The 18,987-nt window shown below is 53.0% G+C and overlaps 6 protein-coding genes across 6 annotated transcripts; 1 reads left to right on the top strand and 5 right to left on the bottom strand.

Annotated features, from left to right (window-relative positions):
* Nucleotides 1-790: 790 nt before the first annotated feature.
* Nucleotides 791-4,754, bottom strand: PG998_006123 (Gaa1-domain-containing protein; the record flags this gene model as incomplete). The annotated part of the gene is given in 7 exon segments (XM_066872941.1): nt 791-961; nt 979-1,299; nt 1,373-2,489; nt 2,618-2,873; nt 3,755-4,180; nt 4,266-4,403; nt 4,577-4,754. The coding sequence occupies 7 exon segments, from the start codon at nt 4,752-4,754 to the stop codon at nt 791-793; spliced, it is 2,607 nt and encodes an 868-aa protein (XP_066733038.1).
* Nucleotides 4,755-5,768: 1,014 nt separating this feature from the next.
* On the bottom strand, nt 5,769-8,538 carry PG998_006124 (aconitate hydratase; the record flags this gene model as incomplete). Its single annotated transcript, XM_066872942.1, has 8 exons — nt 5,769-5,939; nt 6,001-7,320; nt 7,384-7,496; nt 7,558-7,642; nt 7,700-7,794; nt 7,859-8,174; nt 8,252-8,320; nt 8,428-8,538. The coding sequence occupies 8 exons, from the start codon at nt 8,536-8,538 to the stop codon at nt 5,769-5,771; spliced, it is 2,280 nt and encodes a 759-aa protein (XP_066733039.1).
* Nucleotides 8,539-11,028: 2,490 nt separating this feature from the next.
* Nucleotides 11,029-13,569, bottom strand: PG998_006125 (uncharacterized protein; the record flags this gene model as incomplete). The annotated part of the gene is made up of 4 exons (XM_066872943.1): nt 11,029-11,576; nt 11,633-13,046; nt 13,124-13,347; nt 13,548-13,569. 4 exons carry the CDS (start codon nt 13,567-13,569, stop codon nt 11,029-11,031), a joined length of 2,208 nt encoding a protein of 735 aa, XP_066733040.1.
* Nucleotides 13,570-14,242: 673 nt separating this feature from the next.
* PG998_006126 (uncharacterized protein) lies at nt 14,243-15,058 on the top strand (the record flags this gene model as incomplete). Its single annotated transcript, XM_066872944.1, has 4 exons — nt 14,243-14,548; nt 14,617-14,689; nt 14,748-14,799; nt 14,854-15,058. The coding sequence occupies 4 exons, from the start codon at nt 14,243-14,245 to the stop codon at nt 15,056-15,058; spliced, it is 636 nt and encodes a 211-aa protein (XP_066733041.1).
* Nucleotides 15,059-15,375: 317 nt separating this feature from the next.
* Nucleotides 15,376-15,814, bottom strand: PG998_006127 (Zinc finger protein bud20; the record flags this gene model as incomplete). The annotated part of the gene is made up of 2 exons (XM_066872945.1): nt 15,376-15,502; nt 15,585-15,814. The coding sequence occupies 2 exons, from the start codon at nt 15,812-15,814 to the stop codon at nt 15,376-15,378; spliced, it is 357 nt and encodes a 118-aa protein (XP_066733042.1).
* A 1,357-nt stretch (nt 15,815-17,171) lies between these two features.
* On the bottom strand, nt 17,172-18,390 carry PG998_006128 (uncharacterized protein; the record flags this gene model as incomplete). Its single annotated transcript, XM_066872946.1, has 5 exons — nt 17,172-17,398; nt 17,454-17,643; nt 17,708-17,824; nt 18,115-18,274; nt 18,365-18,390. The coding sequence occupies 5 exons, from the start codon at nt 18,388-18,390 to the stop codon at nt 17,172-17,174; spliced, it is 720 nt and encodes a 239-aa protein (XP_066733043.1).
* Nucleotides 18,391-18,987: the final 597 nt, after the last annotated feature.

Genomic DNA, 18,987 nt, shown 5'->3' on the forward strand with positions numbered 1-18,987 from the left:
TTGGATGAGACGATATGCTGCTAAGGTGGACTATATCGGACGGGCAGATCCGGCTGAGATTGTTTGAGAAGGGGAGGGGGCCGCCGTGGCCGTGGTGCTGGTTGGTGGGGATCGTGAGATGAGCCAAGATGAATGAGCAACGGGCAAATATTTTTTCTTTGGCTGGTGACAAGCGGGGCTTGGCGCCGTAGTGGCTCGCAGCTGGCTCTTATTGTAAGGGCAATTCAAATCGACTAGTTCTGGAACGGACTTGGGAGATGACGGCTTATAGGGGAGGGCATACGGAGGTTGGCGCCGAGATGGGGCAGCGCCATTCAGCTAGGTAAAGGTGATGATGGGATGGATCTCCAGTTACCTTAGGGAAGACACGGAGTCGCGTGGGCATACTTCTAGTTCGGACGGTGGATGAAGTTCAACCATCTGGGACGAACAGTGTATAGCCAGCCTGTGTGGCACGCATAGCCACCACCAAGTTGCATCCCGGTAAGGGGCTGCCTTATAATCATGCAAACTTCTACTAGGGCTAGATGGTGGGTGACAATGACCAGATTGGACTAACACCAGCTATTTCATTGTAAGCTGCTGGTATGAATATCTCGAAATGGTTGGAAAGGGGGCATGTTGGCCTCCGAACTGCGTCATCTCTATGGGGGTATCCCTTCCATGCTTCCACCGTCTATTTCTTTTTGATCATATATACAAATACACCAATCTGCTTTTTCTTGCCGGCGAATCCGTTTGACATGCATGGACGGCTTGGCATGCCTTCTTTGCTTGCTCACCTCGCTCCTTATCCTAGCACGACCACACTACCTACGACCCACGCGGGGAACCACACGCACCAGAAGATGAGCGGCGTATACATGCCCCATACGCCCCAGCCGAATGCGCTCTCCTCGAGCACCTTCTGAATGGCCTCCCAGGGGTGAGATCCAAGCCTGCCAGCCCAAGGCCCATTCCGCTGTGGAGCGTCGCAACAGCGGCACCGAGGACCACAACACCTGGGTTCAGTAGACTAAGCAACGCCGAGTAAGCGTAGCCGGCCGCTGGGAGCTTGCTGACAAGGCGGAAGGGGTAGACGAAGGTGAGCGGGGTCGCGAGCAGGCCGACCAGGAAGGCCAGGCTGAAGTTCAGTGTCGCCAATGTGGAGAGGAACATGCCGAGCAGCAGCAGGAAGAACGAGGTGATGAGCTGGTATTGCTGGTGCGTCGGCTTGTACGTCGTGACGAGGAAGAACGACAGCGCATGAGGCAAAGTCAGTGACAGCAGAGTAGTCATGATAAAGAGAGGAGTTAATAACTGTGAGATTGTCAGTACGAGTAAATCCGAAATGATTCGGTGCGTGAAGTGAGGAGTAGGAATGAGCACTTACACTAGACGGTACGTGGTTAAACACAAACAAGGGGACGAAACCCAGGAATTGACATCCCGTCACCAAACTAAGGGGCAGGTACAATTCTCTCTCCACCGTTGGCTGCAAATCCTCGGGGCTCTCCCGCATGGCCTTTTTGGTATCGGCTCCCTCCTTCTTCTCCTGAATGACATCGACCTTGGCCTCTTTAGCCGTGGCTCCAGTAGTCTTCTTGGGAGCATATCCGCTCTTGACCCAGAGTGCAATGGCGGTAATGGTAAAGTTGGCGGCAATCAGCATGGCGCTAGGCAGGTAGGTGCCAATGCTGACGAAGCGCTCCTTTTGCATGAGTAGGTAGAAGAAGAAGCTCTGGTGCAGGTGCTCGAGCAGGTTGTTCAGACTGCGGAACGTGCCCTCGATCAGCCGGCCGAGGCCCATTTCGTCGTGCCAGCCCTGTCCCACGGGCTGAATCGTGATGGCGTCGACGTGGTAGGGGATAAAGGAGCTGTGAGGCCCGACGGCGTGGCCAAGGCCCTGGTTCACCATGCCTCGCAGCATGCAGGTGAGGCGGTCACGGTACTCGTCATTGTGGTGGAACATGTTCTGGATCGAGGAGCCCATGCCCATCTGGCCACTCGCGATGTTGGTCACGCTGTTGATGAGGTCCAGGTTGGGCAGCTGCCCGTTGATGCCGTCATAAACGATGTGCACGCCTTCGAAGCGCTCTTCCTGTGGGAAATCGATGGCGATGGCGCCCTGCAGCGCGCCCGACTTGATGGGCAGGTCGGCGACCCGGCGGGAATCATGCGAGTCGTGGTAGGCGTCGACCCAAGCCTGGGTGCCCGCCCGGCTGTCCGGGGGCACCACCAAGATGATGTCCTTGGACCAAAGGCTCCAGCGTTTGAAGTAGCGGGTCAGCGCCAGTGCCACGGCGAGGCCGTTGCGGTTGAACTCGCCCTTCACATTGCGCCAGGCGGCGACCAGCACGATGGCCTCGGTCGCATCGCCACGAGGGGCTTGGAGGATGGCGTAGACGTTTTCGCCAGCGATGGTGTTGCCGGAGGTCGTGTAGGTGTAGTTCTGACGGCCGACCTTCAAGCCCATGGATCGGAACATGTGCTCTAGCTTATCGTTGACCCTGTATTACAACAAACCACCCCCTCAAAAGTCAGCCTTCTCTCTCTCTCAGTGTGCGCATATAAACCAATCTCTTCCTTTGCAGCTAGTCAATCCGTCAACTGCTGTTCCTGATTGGGAGCCACGTACTCGGTGTTGGTGTTGTTCTCGAGGGCCCCAACCTCGTGCCGGTAGGCCCGCAGGACATTTTGGTCGCTCCCGCCAAAGTACGTATGCACCTGTCCTGGTAGCAGCGCATTTTCGGATATGTAGGTGCGTCGGCTGTAGTCGTTGAGCGGCAGCATGAATAGCCAGGCGACGCCGACGAGGATGAGGAGGAGGCTGATGTAGGGGGGTGCCTTCTGCAGCGTCGGGCTGCGGCCCACGAAGAGCGCCGAGGCCGTGGCTGTCGAACCACACATTTGTCAGTCAGCATGCCTTGCCCTGCACCCTTTCACGATGCAGCGAAGTAGCTTCGGCGGCGGGGACAACAGTGACTTACAGAGTAGTCGCGGCATGGCTCTTGGTGGTTTGGTAGCGGGCAAATTGCGTGTCAGGAGCTTGAGAGCAGCATTGAAGAGATGTCGTGGTGATGTCGCGTTGGAGGTTTAATGGGTTTCGGGGTCCAGCTTAATTGGTTTACAGGGGGGAACGCTGTAATACAGTGCTACTGCACCCAACCCGCCAGGCTATTGGACACATCGCGGATTTGGAGGACAGGCACCCCTGAATCTTGACGACACTCGATATGCCAGCTAACCATGCTTCGGATATTTCAAAGGACCGGAGACTGGATTTGAGACGATTGCAATAATTGTTTTCTGGAGATTGGCTGCATTCCCGTCTTGCCTTACACATACATGCCAGACTGCCAAGCTGGAATCGTAGGCAAGGCCACAGAACAAATATACGTGTCAACTATGTCAAAATATGACTACCCCAGCCTACGTTGAACAGGGTCATGCGCAAGAATATGAGGGTGGAAAATCGATTCCAAAGCTAATTCAGAACTGTATCCCGAGTACCTAGAAATAAGATATACACCTTACAGTATGCCGAAGAACGCCATTGATGATGCCAAGATAATATGCGACTAATACACACAGCACAAGCACAAATAAACACAACCCTATCATCTACCATACCAACCTGAATACACACGACTACGGGCCTAGCCGCTGCGTGCTTCCCACGAGGCCAGTCAAGTTCGAACCACCTATACGTGACAGATCAGTTAGCAGCTGATGCGAGAGACGCAAAAACAAAAGCCCAGGGAGGTATGCTTACCACCACTGCTACTGCTCGGCAGCACCCCAAACCGCCCATACGTCTTCTGGTCGACACTGACATAGTGCGGCAGACGGCCGAGAAGGTTCAGCTTGCCCTCGATCCACCGCAAGATCTTCTCGGGCGGCGCAATGAACTTAAGGTATCCCAAGCCGAACAGGTAGCCGGTGCCGACGCCGCACAGGTGGCCCAAGAAGCTGGTGCTGGGGATCAAGGCCGCCGTGACGAGCACCATGAGCAAGGGGGTCGTCCAGGTGGGCACATGGACCGTCCCGACCACAAAGTAAGGATTGGTTTTGTACGTCCGCATCGCCTCGACGGAGAGCAGCAAGAACACCCACATGCTGGCGCCCATGACTGGGGTGTTGACTCGCAGGATGACGCGCTCGAGGATGACGTAGGCAACCGCGGGAATCGTGGTGAGAGCTATAATCGTAGCAATTGTTAGTCAAGTCTATTGGGCAACACTCGTGGCCGGGACCGCCGGGTGGACGTCAAGAGAACTACTTACGTCCAAAGAACATAGCCGCACTGGTCAAGGTGCCATACTCGCTTTCGAAGCGTTCCAGTAGCGGGGTGAGAGCCAGGAGATTCAGCAGCGCGTGGAAGAAGTTTAGGTGTATCAACGGAAACGTGTTCATGCGGTACGCTAGATGGCGGTCAGCCGATATTCCAATTCACCAACTGCATCGTCTTCCCATGGCGACTGAAGCTTGAGCATTTCCTGCTTTGCACCCAGGGAATGGATCTGTGGCCTCCGTATCATGCCAGGCTCCGTCGTATGTCTAGCTGCAGTAGCCTTAAAGGCGAAATTTTACTCACCTGTGAAAAAGTTCATCTCGTCCGGTATCAACGCACCCCATTTCCTCAGGTCCCATGCGCTCTGTATGCCCGCCAGCCAAAGCACCACGATGGCCAAGACCATCAGCCTCGTGAACAGCGGCAGCCGAAAGACATAGGATCGCGCCCTCAGGGTGCTAAATGACTGTACGTTAGGCATCCTGCTATCCGTCTAGGAGCCGAGAAAGTAAAGAGCGCGAGGAGGGCTCGTTCGGACCGGGCAGGTCGGGAATCGCTGGGAATGCTTGGGCTTTCGGAAGAAAGATGGTAGATGGCGCTCGGGGTCGCAGCAAGACAATGCAGAGGTGCGCAACTCGTTAATCGGGTCCTTAAAAGGTTCCTCTTGCCAAGCGCCAGACTTGCGCTTCTCGTTTTCGGTGGGTTGGTTGACGATAGGCGATGGCGGGATCGAGAAAGCTTGAGGCAGGTAAAGGAGTTAATGACCAAGCAGATTCCAATGCAGTAGTTCCGAAGGAGTGGATGATGTTTCTAATTTCTGGCTCTAGTTTCAGCAGAAGCCTTTTCAGATATTCTCTACCCAACAACTCCCTCAAACAAATCTTCAATAAGTTCAAGAGGCTATGGGCGGGATTGCCTCGTCCAGAAAAGAGTTGGGCTGGTCGCGTGTCATCAAATCCTCCTCGGCCTGTACAATTAATAATAATTGGGCCAAACTGTCATGGCGAAACCGAACCTCCATAGCAAACCAGCAACTTCAAATGCACCCAATTGCCAACCAGCGCAGCTTCGGGGACCGGTAGTGACCCGCAAATACAGCCCAACCCTTGTAGCCAATGACGCTAGGCTTGTCGGCGCCGGATCGCTTGTCTTATGTAAGGACATGGATGGAGCTTTTAGTAGACGATACAGCCGCCGATCACTACAAGTGCTTGATGCATTCACCATCAAGAAAATCGAGAAAATCAAGAATTGAGTTCGAACATATGAATTTATACAGATACTAGAAAAGGAGGCACCTTCCATGTGCGGGCTATAATCCATGGAAAAAAGCATAACGTCCGTACCAGAAGACCATATAAAAACCCTTACAATTCTAGCAAACCTCCCCAATAATGCTTGATTGCCATTCCCGCTATCTTCTTATTCAACCACCACTCTATTCTGTCCATCCGGCGGGTATCTTTGTTTCACTTCGTCACACACTTCGTTGTATTTACGCGCGCGACTTGGCCATGGTGTTCAGAGCAGAGCCGTTCTTGAACCACTCAATCTGGGGGGCGTTGAACGTGTGGTTCAGCTTGACCTCGAAGGCCTGGCCGTCCTTGGGGCGGACGACCATGGTGATGGGCTGGCCAACAGCAAGCTCGGTGCACTTGATGTCGATCTGAAATAAGAGTTAGCAATTGTACCATAACATGGTGTAGAACACGTAGAAAACAGCATACCTTGTCATCGGGCTTGATCTTGTCGTAGTCGGCGGGCTCGGCGAAGGTCAGGGGCAGCATGCCCTGCTTCTTCAGGTTGGTCTCGTGGATACGAGCGAACGAGCGGGTGATGATGGCAATACCGCCCAGGTGACGGGGCTCGAGAGCGGCATGCTCACGGGAAGATCCCTCACCGTAGTTCCAGTCACCGATGACAACCCACTTGATACCCTTGGACTTGTAGTCACGGGCGGTGGCGGGAACAGCGTCCCACTCACCAGTGGTGGAGTTCTTGACCTTGTTGGCCTCACCGTTGGCCTCGTTGATGGCACCAATCAACATGTTGTTGGAGATGTTGTCCAAGTGACCACGGTACTTGAGCCAGGGGCCAGCCATCGAGATGTGATCGGTGGTGGTCTTGCCCTGAGCCTTGATGAGGATGGGCATATCGGTGGCATCCTTGCCGTCCCAAGCGCTGAAGGGAGACAGGACCTGGAGACGGTCAGAGGTGGGGGCGACAGCGACAGCGACCGAGGCACGGTCCTTGGGAGGGGCTTGGTAGGTGTCTTGGCCAGGGTCGTAGCCCCTGTCGGGCAGACCGGCACCAGTAGGAGGATCCAGCATGAACTCCTTGCCGTCCTTACCCTTGAGCTTGTCAGTCAAGGGGTTGAAGGAGAGCGAGCCAGCAATGGACATGGCGACGACCAGATCGGGAGAGGTGACGAAGGAGTGAGTGGCGGGGTTGCCATCGTTACGGCCGGTGAAGTTACGGTTGTAAGAAGAGATGATCGAGTTGGCCTCGCCCTTCTTGACGTCGCGACGATCCCACTGGCCAATGCAAGGGCCGCAGGCGTTGGCAAGGACGGTACCACCGAACTCCTCGAAGGTCTCGAGCTGACCGTCACGGGCAATGGTGGCGCGAATCTGCTCAGAACCAGGGGTAACGAAGAAGGGAGCCTTGGACTTGATGCCGTTCTTCATGGCGGACTGAGCAATAGAGGCGGCACGAGACATATCCTCGTACGAAGAGTTGGTGCAGGAGCCGATCAAACCAGCCTTGACCTCGTCGGGCCAGTTGTTGGCCTTGGCAGCCTCGGCGAACTTGGAGATGGGGGTGGCCAGATCGGGGGTGAAGGGGCCGTTGATATGGGGCTCGAGCTCAGACAGGTTGATCTCGATCAGCTGGTCGTATTCGGCGCCATCGTCCTCGCGGAGCTCCTTGGCGTAGCTGCGGGAGAAATCACCGATATCCTTGCGCTTGGTAGCAGCAAGGTAGTCGTACATGCGGTCGTTGAAGGGGAACAGAGAGGTGGTAGCGCCAATCTCGGCACCCATGTTACACTGCAGTCAACAAGTCAGCAAGTCGCTCGAATAGTGAATCTGCCAATTCCAGGTAAAACTTACGATAGTACCCATACCAGTAGCGGACAGGGTGTCAACACCGGGACCGTGGTACTCAACGATGGCGCCAGTGCCACCCTTGACAGTGAGGATACCAGCAACCTTCAGGATGATGTCTGTCATGTATGTCAGTTTCCAAATTCTGTAAGTCTTATAGAGGGATCCTATTTCACGAACCCTTAGGAGAAGCCCAGCCAGACAGCTGTCCAGTAAGCTTGACGCCGATAACCTTAGGGGCCTTCAGTTCCCAGGGGAGGTTGGCCTTTTTTCATGTTAGATCGCAGTTCCCAAGCAGATTAAGTTCAAGCGGGGTTCTCACCATAACATCGACGGCATCAGCACCACCAACACCGATAGCGCACATACCGAGACCACCAGCGTTGGGTGTGTGCGAATCAGTACCAATGAGGAGACCTGGATTTGTCTTGGTTAGTGTCTTCTACTGGTAGCCATGATACAGATCAGACGTGGTACTCACCACCGGGGAAAGCGTAGTTCTCGAGCAGGATCTGGTGAATGATACCAGAGCCGGGCTTCCAGAAACCAATGTTGTACTTGGCGCAAGCAGAGGACAGGAAGTCGTAGACCTCCTTGTTGATGCTGACAGCGCGCTCCAAATCCTTCTCACCACCAATCTGGGCCTCAATCAAGTGGTCGCAGTGGACGGTGGTGGGGTTGGCCACCGAGGGCATACCGGCCGACATGAACTGAAGGATGGCCATCTGGGCGGTGGCATCCTGGCAGGCAACGCGGTCAGGGCGCAGGCGGAGGTAGGAGACACCACGCTCGATGTCCTGCTCATGGGGTTATCCAGATGAGAGTACAGGATCTTCTCAGCGTAGGTCAGAGGGCGGTTGAGACGGCTGCGGACCACAGAGAGGTTCTCGGACATCTTCTTGTAGTTGATGAAGTTGTTGTCCTCCCAGTTGTTTTGCTTGACCTGTGTCGAGTTGCGGGAAATAAGTCAGCACTCCATCTCGGCAGCAGTAGCAGTGAAGACGGCGACAGCGACGCCGAGGTTGTGTCTGTTTTCTCAGTGATGCTTACCTTGCGGTCCAGAGGGGAGTCGGAGACAGTGGCCATGGTGCGTCGCATGGCCAGGTTGCCCAGGACCCGCGAGCGGGCAACATTGCCCAGGACCTGTCGAGTAGCCAACATGGTGGTGGTCCTGAGTACCTAGGATACTAGGAGGGGTGTGTGGCGTTGAGCTGATATCAGGCAAGGAGCAATTGAAGCTCTCCTAAGACGCAATTAGGGGGTGGAGAGGTTGAGACAGCAGTTGGACTTGTCTCCCAATGATCAAGTGAAAAGGAAAAGGAAAGAAAAAAACCTGACTTCTCTCCAGGAGTGATGGTGTCTGAGAGGAAACAAGGTGAAGAGGAAAGGTGGAGAGGTTTTTGTGTCGCTGGCCTGCGATTGATGAAAAAGGCCATTGGCATTGGGCAAGAGCCTACAGGCCTGCCGGGCCCCAGAATGCGCGCTAGGGACGGAGCTGGACCTTGCTGCCAGGGAGGAGGTACCTTCGGTAACAGCGACTGCGACTCGGCCCAGCGGACGAATCAGCGTGTCGCTATTGTCAAGAGGTGCACGCGCTGGCGTCATATTGCCGTTATCCCACCATCAACCTGCCCAAATGGTCCCTTATCTGGTTATGTGTGTGTGGTTAGTCAATTCACTTCAGTTCTTGCTTGGTGAACATCCTTTTGCCATTGTCAGAGCATTATTTTGTCCTGCCGGAATAAGGGAGGACGCAGCTGTTGCAAGCCGGGTACCTGATGCCGGCCCTGCCCACAGGAGCGAGCTCTTGTTTGGGCTACAAATCCAAATTCGCATCGGAATGTGGACGCGGCTCTTTTGGACCAGCAATGCAGCTGCAACCACGAATGGTTAGACCGTTCACTAGACTTCTTGTCTGCTGCTGTGTGGTGGAATTCTGATGTCCTACATCTGTATACTTGCAAAACATCCTATAGATCGAATATGCTTCTAGAGTCCCAACGGCTGAGCAGATATTCGTCGAGTATAGGGCAACCCGAGCATGTTTTCTCTCATTAAGCCTATTACTCTATCACGACGTGGAACGCTGCTTTGACGACCAGGTCATTGTTACCAGCTTATTGCGAGGTATCATAGGCTGCAAGCTGTCCTCCTTCGTGCATGAGTATTATCTGCAATTGGATCCTCGTGTCCCGTTAGCGTTTTCGCCAGTGAACAACCTAGTGATTAAATTTTATACTATGCACTTTGTGATAGACGCTGGGTGCGGCACAAACAAATGACTAAGAAGCCCACGAACCTCGGTCACATGCAAAACTACGTAGGGGGCCCATGGCGAACTGAACCTCTCTCTGAAACACAGAGCTTCGATTAGTTTTAGTGTAACGCTATTGGACAATCTCAAATCTCAATACTGCCGCCACATATCATTTATTACGTAGAGTATACTGAGCTACTCCTCCATACACGTATATTGCAATGCTTTACCACACTGATGCAATTGTTCCCATGGCCCATTCTCCTTCTACTCTATGCATTCGGTATTCGAACCACAATATGGCGCCCATGTACATTCTGTTAACCGCCCATGTACCCTCGCCATGGTATTGAAAGCTGCAACGGGATTGGGGAAGTAAGAGAAAAAAACTTGCAGACCTGGAGATCTAGATGTGGATCCGGCCCCATAGCGTAGCCGTCCGCTCATTGGACCTTGCCTGTTCGCCCCAGAATGAGGAGCAGCACCCCTCGGCGGACTTGATATATCCGCTCGGCTTTCCGCTGAGCGCCGAAGCCAAAATTAGTTGGCCAGGCCTGCCACTGTTGTGGCTGGCTAACATCATGTTCCAACCTTTTGCCCGGCTGCCCGGGTTCCAAGATGCCGAAAGACGAGTGAAAGCCGGGCAGTGATGCCCAGGGAATGGATATAGATCCCCCTTTCATCCAGCCGAATAAGAATGTAATACAAATCAAGCCACGTGGTTGGCCATTGACACCACGTAGCATCACTCGATGAATAACAAAAGAGATGGCAGTTGGTAACACACCAAATCAACAGGTGTTTCATGCATCTACCTGGCTATAAAGACTACACAGCAACACGAAGCATGTGTTGCGATACTGAACCATTACATCCATTGGTTGTGCCGTCTGGGATGCGGTGTTCTAAATCACCACATGTATTCATCAAGATGTAGTCTTCCCCTAAATTATAGTCGGGTCGCTTCTGAAAATCAACCACGCAAGTGTGGTAAAGCTGCATCGTACTAAAATAGCCAGCAATATGTTGGGCACTTCGTAAATGTGCGGGTTTACCCCTTTCCTCCCAGAAATGGGATCGGACCCAATGGAAAAGGGAAGGGAAAACTCAATTGACTCGGGCCCATCACTAGAAGAAGCAAATGCGCATCCCTTTCACATCTCCGCAGAATCCATAAATAGGACAATATACTCCTTGGGCGTAATTATGTAAAGTTCGAACAACGTTGCGTATTCCTCGTCTCTACCAGATGTGTGAATGGGAGAGGTTTTTGGTATCAAAATCATGCAAACCCCCAATTTTCTATATAAAAGCCAAGCCCTCCAATATCCCGACGGGAGAGCAAAAAGTGCCCCCCAAGAAACCCGAGTCTTCTTCCTTCTGCTTCTTCACCCCTAATCGACATCATCGTCATTGGTTTGCACAGCGACCGCTGGGGTGGCTGCTGGTGCCATGCCGTTGGCATGTTTCTCGTCGAGCGCAGCGGCTGCAGGAGCTGCCTTCTTCTGCTCCGGGTAATGGTCGACCTCGCCATTGCTCTTGATGATACCGACGCGGTCGTACAGGCTGCGGGCGCGCACGTAGGGATCCAGCTGCCAGTAGCTCGTACCCAGCTTCTTCGCCGTCTGGTCGCGCTCCGACTTCATCGCTTTGCGCTTCTCGGCGTCCGTCTCGCGGATCCATTCAAGCGTCTTTGCCTCGAACTCTTGGTAAAGGGCCTCACGCTCTGCTTGTAGCTTGTCCCGGGTCGCCGTGTCCTTCAGCTTAGCATTCTCACCCGGCGTCGGCTCCACGTATTGGTAAGCCCAGGCCTCCTCGCCATCCAGCTCGGTAGGTACCCTGTTCAAAGGCACATATTCCGACAACTCCTTAGCATTGTTGGTGAAATGCACCTTGGCGGCAACGACGGGGTCCAACCAGCCTCGGATAACCTTCCAAATACCTGTAGCAGGGAAATATTAGTACATTATCGAGCAAGAAGCATGCGCTTTGGCATACCTTGGAAAAGCCAGGGCGACTTGTGCACCAGGACAACACCGAGGGATTCGGGATAGTTGGCCTCGAAAGTCTGGATCATGAACTTGATGGGTGTGTAGTCCATGTTGGCCATGGAGAAATTCGTCATGTCGAAGATGATGCATCCGGTCTCAACGGGGTAATGGAGCATTAAGCGCGTCGTTTCGATCAGGTAAACGGTGTACCTCTCGAGACTCTCCTGGCTTTGTTCCCCACCCTTGTGTAAGCGCACCCGAATCGTGTTGATGGGCCGCCCATCCTTGTCAATGCCGTGCGCAAAGCTCTTGCCCATGCGCATCTGCATCAAGAAGTCGTGCGCAAAAGCCTTCTCAGCTTCCGTGCCCGTCTTCTCCTGCTCCACGAAGTGCTCTTCGCCCTTCAGCATGATATCGTCGTCCACCTTGTAGTCCTGCCGCCACTTCATGGTGCTAATCAGCATAACCAGTGCTTTGTTGACATCCCACTTGCGAGCGCGCAAGAAGCGCAACAGTAGCTGATCAGGATGGTCCATCTTGATCATACCCCACATGGAGTGACGAATGCTCTCGGGTGACCGGCTGGCTAGGGTCTCGCGGAACTCCTTATTCTGGCCATACTTGTCGTCGGCATCGTTGTCCTTGATGCCGTCGAAAGAAGGCACAGTAGTCCCCTTTTCGTTAACGTTCTCCTTTTCTTTCTTGTCCTTCTTCTTGAAGAGACCTAGGCGCTTCTTCTCCTTTTTGAGCTGACCAGAGCCGTCGGAGTCCGTCCTTGGCTGAAGAGCATCAGCAGGGGTCTCAACATCAGCGATCTCATCCTCTGAGACGCCGCAAATCTGATAGATGTGCTTCCATAGTTCGCACAGCTTAGCTTGCTGCTCCGGCGTTAAGTTCCCCAGGGTGCCTTCCATCTCGGGATCTATCTCTAGATTATCCCCGAATTGGTCTAGATCTGAAGTCTCTGGTAAGATGGCTCTAGTCGTTTTGATACTGTACAAAATGGTGCCTCCAATGCCAATGATGATGACTGGGACAAGATAAAGAATTGAGCTTGAGCTGCTGCGCAGAACGGAATGGTCCCGAGTGGTCGTACTAGAATGAGTCGAAGTCGCAAATTGACAAGCTCCTCTGTCTCCAGGAAACAAGCGTGAACTTGTTTTATATAGGCAATGTGGCGAGCGCAGCGGTAGTGACGTCCAAGACGAAACGGGAGTCTGATGTAGCGAGCGCGTAGAGTTTAGGATACGAACAAGAGCGGGGAGAGTTGGCCTAGCTGCTGCTTTGGCTTGCCGAAATAGTAGTCGAGGCGCAGGAGAGACGCAAGTCGTATGTTTCAATGCTTTTGCCAGGACGACGGAAGGTGTGGTGCCCAGCGCGGCTTTCATAAGGCCCGAAGGTAGGTTGGGACGTTGCCGAGTCTGGGTGACCCGTACAAAACGAGGCGCAGGTTTGCAGATGCAGCTACGACAGATTGCGCAACCCCTCCACTACGTACACGCAGATATAGCGAAGCCGGTGTTTTGCTGCAGGCGGCAGACAGGGGCTTTGGTGGTCCTGAAGATCGCTTCGAACGAGGAAAGGACGTTGACCCGGCAAGCTGGAGCGCTGGTGGCTGTAGAGCGAATTCACCCGTCGCCTTAGATGGGAGAGTGTCGTGTGCTCGTGGGTCGAGATTTGCAAGGCCCAAAGCGGATTTACGACGACGCTTGTTGACAGAAGCTTAAAATAAGGATTCTGACAAGGGTCTGGCGAGGTATAGAGGAGGAGAGCAAGAAAAAGGAGAGGAAGACCGATCACGAGCAGAACAGACGCTGCCAGATGCGACAAGACTACGCTGAGATGTTGGCTGTCGTTTGTTGGCCTCTCTGGAAATCCTGGCTTTTTGGTGAGAGATGGGAGGTGTGGCTCCAGTTGCGCACCACTAGTCCCCTTCGTCATCATCTTGGAAGGCCCTGTGCTGTGCATCTCATCCCCCCAAATCTCCGCTGCTCCCGGCACGCCTGCGCCCAAGCGGCCTAATTCCCCTCCACTACATTGCGCTATTGGTCAAACACCACGTTTAGGGATCCGCGGATTCGGGTTTGGGCATCGCCGTGCTTTGCTGCATTGCATTGATTGAATCTTGCCTGTTTATGCTTGTTATGCCTGCTGTCTTCTGTCTCGGCAAACCCTTGTAACCTTGCTGGCGCATCTTTAATTCGAGTACGGAGCAGGTGGCAGTGCTTGCTAGGAAGTGCGGGACAGCTCCCACTGCAGTGTGCAATCGACAATTGACCCCGCTAGACGCTAGGCCGTTGAGCTTTGTGCCTATTTGCCTGCCTGTCCTACTATGCATATGCAGGCGTGATAGTATTTGCGAAACGCGATACGCCATCTATCCGAGATACGAGGTTATCTACACACTGTCTATCTCGTGAATCTCATCTCAACGTCCAAAGAAGTTCAGTAGTGAGGTTAATATCTGGAACAGCCCACCGTTTCCACTAGAGACCATCTCATCGGTACCTGACAGCTTGCACACACACCACTGCGTGTTACCGCCAGAGAAGCGTGGCCGTGACGATTGTTTACTCTCCCCCAACGCTCGATCCCCGTCAGCCGAACGAAACACATCATGGCAGATTACCATCACCCGCGACCGCGCTCCACCTCACGCTCGCGCCCGACAACTCCCTTGCGCCCGTCCTCGCGCTCCTCGTTTCGCGATTCGGCGCAGCGGTCCGTCGAGGGCGGCCACGAGCCCTTCCCACTGAACACCTTCGAGCCCGCCTTCGCCGAGCTGTCGGACGCCGTCGCCGATCTCGAGGCCAACATGATGCACTTCCAGCTCATGCACGAGAGCCTGGCCCGCTTCAGCGAGGACTTCGCCAGCTTCCTGTATGGACTGAACATGAACGCCTTCTGCGTCGACTTTCCCGAGGTGAGAGGGCTTCCGTCTCCCTATTTTAGCTGAGGGGAGGCCAGGGGAGCTAACATTGCGTGTAATAGGGTCCTATCGCCGAATCGTTTCGTAGGGCGAAGCAACAAGCGCAGCAAGAGCCAGGTCAAGCGGCGCCTGCGGGTACGATATGAAAATTCACAGCTGGCGAAATCACTAGTTAACGCATTGGTTCACCTAGGCCGATCACGAAGTACAGAGCGTGGAGAGCCGGACGGCGAAACAACTTTTATGTATGCGGTGCCTTGTGTTTGGCTGTGTATAACTTCTTGCTGACACCATTTTAGGACTACCGATTTCTCCTTCGTCGAAAACCCCCAAGCTACCTCCAAACCGACGCCCAAGAAATTCTCAACGCCCGCCCCGCGACCATCTCGGCAGTCTCGTATGCCTCAACCCTCCCGTGGCGGCGTTTCCTCCTCGCAAAGAGGCAGGTCAGGCATTGCACGGGGTCGTGGCAGTGTTTTGCCGAGAGGAAGAGGGGTTCGATGAGTACATGTCCGTGAAGCAAGCCTGGATTAACAAATAAACCAAGATGTATTGTACCAAGGGTCCGTTTTGGCTGCAATTCAATGTCCTCTGCGTAACAGGTAGATGGCCTGAAGGCGTCTTAAGCATAGCAGATAGTTACGGGGGCAGACAACAAGCCATGTCCCGTATTATCGCGATGGGGTATCGAGACGCTTCACAGATACTGTCTGGCCGTGGAATATTGGCAGGCCATGCGTGGGGATTGCCAGCAAATTGCCGGCTCAAGAGCCATTGGTGTGGACAGAAAATCAGCATTGGCATTTGGTAGTTGTGACTTCTCAAGTCATCATGGCCTCATCTTCATCTGCAACAGTCGGTTTCTCGGGGCCTTCGTTGTCGACCCGCAGTCCGACGGCTGCCTCGGCCTCTCTCTGTGTATACGGCTCCTCTTTCAGCTGCTTTACTCTAATCACAGAAAAGCGACATGGTCAGAACTTATGATATCCAAAAAGGAGACCCAACGTAGACCCATTCAAGGCGAACTTACCTTCTCTTATGAGGCTTTCCTTTCCGGTGGTGTACCAAATTCCTCTCGCTCTCATACCACTTGGCGCATTCGACGCAGTACCATCTGCCCAGATCGGGGAGGTCATCGGTCGCCTTTGTGTCTTTGTATTGCGCCAGGTGCTTTGGCGATAACAAATCGGACTTGATCTGGTCGAGGTCGCGCAGGTGGCGACGGGTCTTGGTCGTTGTGCGTTTGTTTTTGATACCCATGGTGACGGTTTGCCCCACGTTCGTAGGCAATTGAATCAACCTCACGTTCCTCGTTTTGGATAGCGGCCTGATGAGAAAAGGTATTATTTACTGAATCAGCGACTGGTAAACGGCGCAGTCTTGATCAATCACTGCGGTGAGGTTAGGCAGGTGGGATGGGATAAGGAAATATTTCGGTGGGGCTATCGCTCTAAAAGTTCTATCAGCGATAAGCCGCCCAAAGTTGGGGGAATAGTGGCTGATAAGCCGCCCCACGCAACTGTGCTCTGCGCAATGAATCTCGACTTACACGCAGACGGTACCTTGTTCTTCTAGAGGTTTGGTCATGATGATCCTGGCCTTATACCATCTGCTATCTTAATTTGCTTTTCTTGTTCGGTGTCAAATAGACGAGTAAGGTTCACTGGCATCCCCATATCCTCTAGAATGGTCTCACTTGGCAAATATGATATATGTATTGGTGCTGGGTTGGTGAAATTTGAGATCGATTTCCTCGGACTGGTCCCAACCGACAGGAGACGTAGCAATATTTGGCCCCCAATCGGAGAGAGGGCCTATCAGGCGACAACTACAGTTCTCAGAACACTGAGTCTTCGGACACTTAGCTGCGTAGTCGAGAAATCGCCCACGGTAGTGCCCGAATCCATGTCCCAAGATTCCAAGACGTTCGCCATGCTGGAACAGCCACTGGGCGAGACTCTTGATTCCGACCAGTTGTCGCTGCGGGCAAGATGGGAATTACATCCGGGCCCTCAAAGAAACGAGTCACTCCTGATTGTATGGGTGGCTCTCTAGAATGATCCCGCCACATATGAAGAGGTCGCCTTCTTCACTGCAAAAGAAGGACATACCGCAATCATTTCAAGCTTCTGGCAGGTGACCTTCAAGTAGGAAGAGTGGCCGAGTGGCCAGAGCATAGAAAGGTTCTTTGCAGGAGGCAACAGACACTAAGATCGCACATACTCTTTTACACCAATAAGTGATGATATCTCTGAATAGGGCACTTCAGCATAGCGTACTGTAGATGGTCATGCCACGTGTGGATTTCCGACCAGAGAAGCCTTTAAGAAATACCAGGTTAATTATAACATATGAATTTAGCTGAATATACTTTCATTCTTTGCTCTATAATCTAAACCGTCCTTTCTACCAGCTAACATTTGTCTTCGTAAACATCGTGTGTTCACTCTTAGAATTCCTTCGCTATTTCCCATGCCATGACTACTATTCTGAGTTGTGAAAGCGAAGATGCAATGAAAGAAACGCCAGACCCAATCGACCGATCATCAGTGCGCAAAACCGCTACTTCTGTCTGACTATCCGTTTATCTATATCACTCATTTGTTCATTCGTTCATTTACTCCTGGGCCACGGGCTTGAAGCTCCACTTCGAGCCTTCATAGTTAGCGTAGCACAAGAACTCGTTCTGGAGCTCATGGTGCTCCGGCTCGTATGTAGTCGTGCGCATGCCGAAGGACTTGTAGAGGCGCAGGACCAGGTCCTGCATGCGCTCACCCGTGCAGATGATGGCGCGGACCTGCTCCGGATTGGTCGACTTGGTGATGTGCCGAATCGTAAGAGCGGCTGTTACAAGGGTTAGAGAAAGAGTAAGTAATCAGAAAGTAGCAGTAGAACTTACTCTTAGTTTGGGTATCCATGTTCAGGAACGGCGGATCCACGATAAAGCGGTCTACGCTACCCTTCAGCTCGACAGGCACCTTTAGGGGGTCGTTCAGGTCGTAGTAGATGAACTCTGGGAACACGTCGAACCGATGATCGTGCTCCAGGAGGTGGAGTTTGGGCTTCGGCAGTGTGTAATCGGCTGCGTTCTGTTGATGGTGTTAGCATTTTTTGCGAACCCCTTTTCTACTGCAGGTTGTGAAGTTGACTCACCAGGATATTCTTCATTGCGACAAACACACTGGGTGCAGACACAATGGCGATGGTGGTCTCCTCGGTGGCTCCATCGAGCAATTGCTCTGCAAGAAGAGTGGCACAATCATCTGAGTACTGGACGTTTCGTCAGTTGTCAAATATTCTCTTGGAGTAGACCTGATCGGTTTTCCCAGCAGCAAAGGACCGTGATGCCACACTACTGACTCCCAATGCCTGCCCCAACTCGACTTTTGGTAAATGATGGGGACAGAGCATAACCTTATCGACTGGGATATAGCATTGGTCAGGCTATCGAGGGCGGCCATATAATAAATGTGCGGTTGTCTTCTCCAGGCGTCCGCATCCCTGATCCCGCTCACAACCTCTCCGGCGATTGGTAGGAAACCACGCCCAAAATCACTTACCCAAAATTGGCTCTCCTGCCAATCTTCTTTGAACATATCCCGCATGCTCAAGATCTCAACGGCGTCGGCCTGTGTCTTGAGCTTCTCAAACTTCTCCACGTGCACATCCCGCTCATGGTAGAACTCCTTGAGCGCGTCTAATGCGCCGGCGGACAGAGTGCTGGAGCTGGTCAGCAAAATTGCCACTCATAATGCTGTGGGATTTAATAGTAAAAGACAATTCAACAATCAAGTTCCCGGTCTCACTTACATAGGCTCATCGTCAAAGTCCGCCATTTTTTCAGCTTGCTGTTTGGTTATGCCTTACGCGAGATGGCAATAAAGTGAACGTATAAGTGAATGTGAGGCGAAAAAGGCAAAAAGTCACACCAAAATTTGCGCGACGAAACCACACACGCCCAAGGTTATGAAGTTGACTGGAATGTCAGGAAAATGAGTGTAAGTCTCTTTGCGTATCAGCCTTCTTCTGCTTTTCCCTCTCTCTCTCTCTCTCTCTCTCTCTCTTTAATCTGACAGCTCACACGAGTAAGAGACCCAAACCAAGTGTCATGCTTGACTAAACAGTTCCAACTTTTCGGGAATCCCTTCGGTTGACCCAGTTTTCTTGGCTGACAATTTTTCTTGGACGCCAGCCAACCATGCTGTTAGTATCGAGAATTAGTGCATAGATCGGCCAGCAGCCGTAACTCGCATGGTCGCCATGCTTGTAAGAATAGCGGTAAGGCTGGCGGCTTGTTACTGCTTTCCAACAACGGTTGTAGCGGCGCGGCTCTCGTGGCTAACTGGGTAGTGAGTTTCACCGGCCCAGTAAGTGCATCTATCCCATCTTCCGAACTCCCGAGGCCGTTCCGTGACAACCCACCTAGTAAGAAA

Source organism: Apiospora kogelbergensis, assembly GCF_038363985.1.
Source record: "Apiospora kogelbergensis strain CBS 113332 chromosome Unknown utg000003l_segment0_segment0, whole genome shotgun sequence".
Lineage (NCBI taxonomy): Eukaryota > Fungi > Ascomycota > Sordariomycetes > Amphisphaeriales > Apiosporaceae > Apiospora > Apiospora kogelbergensis.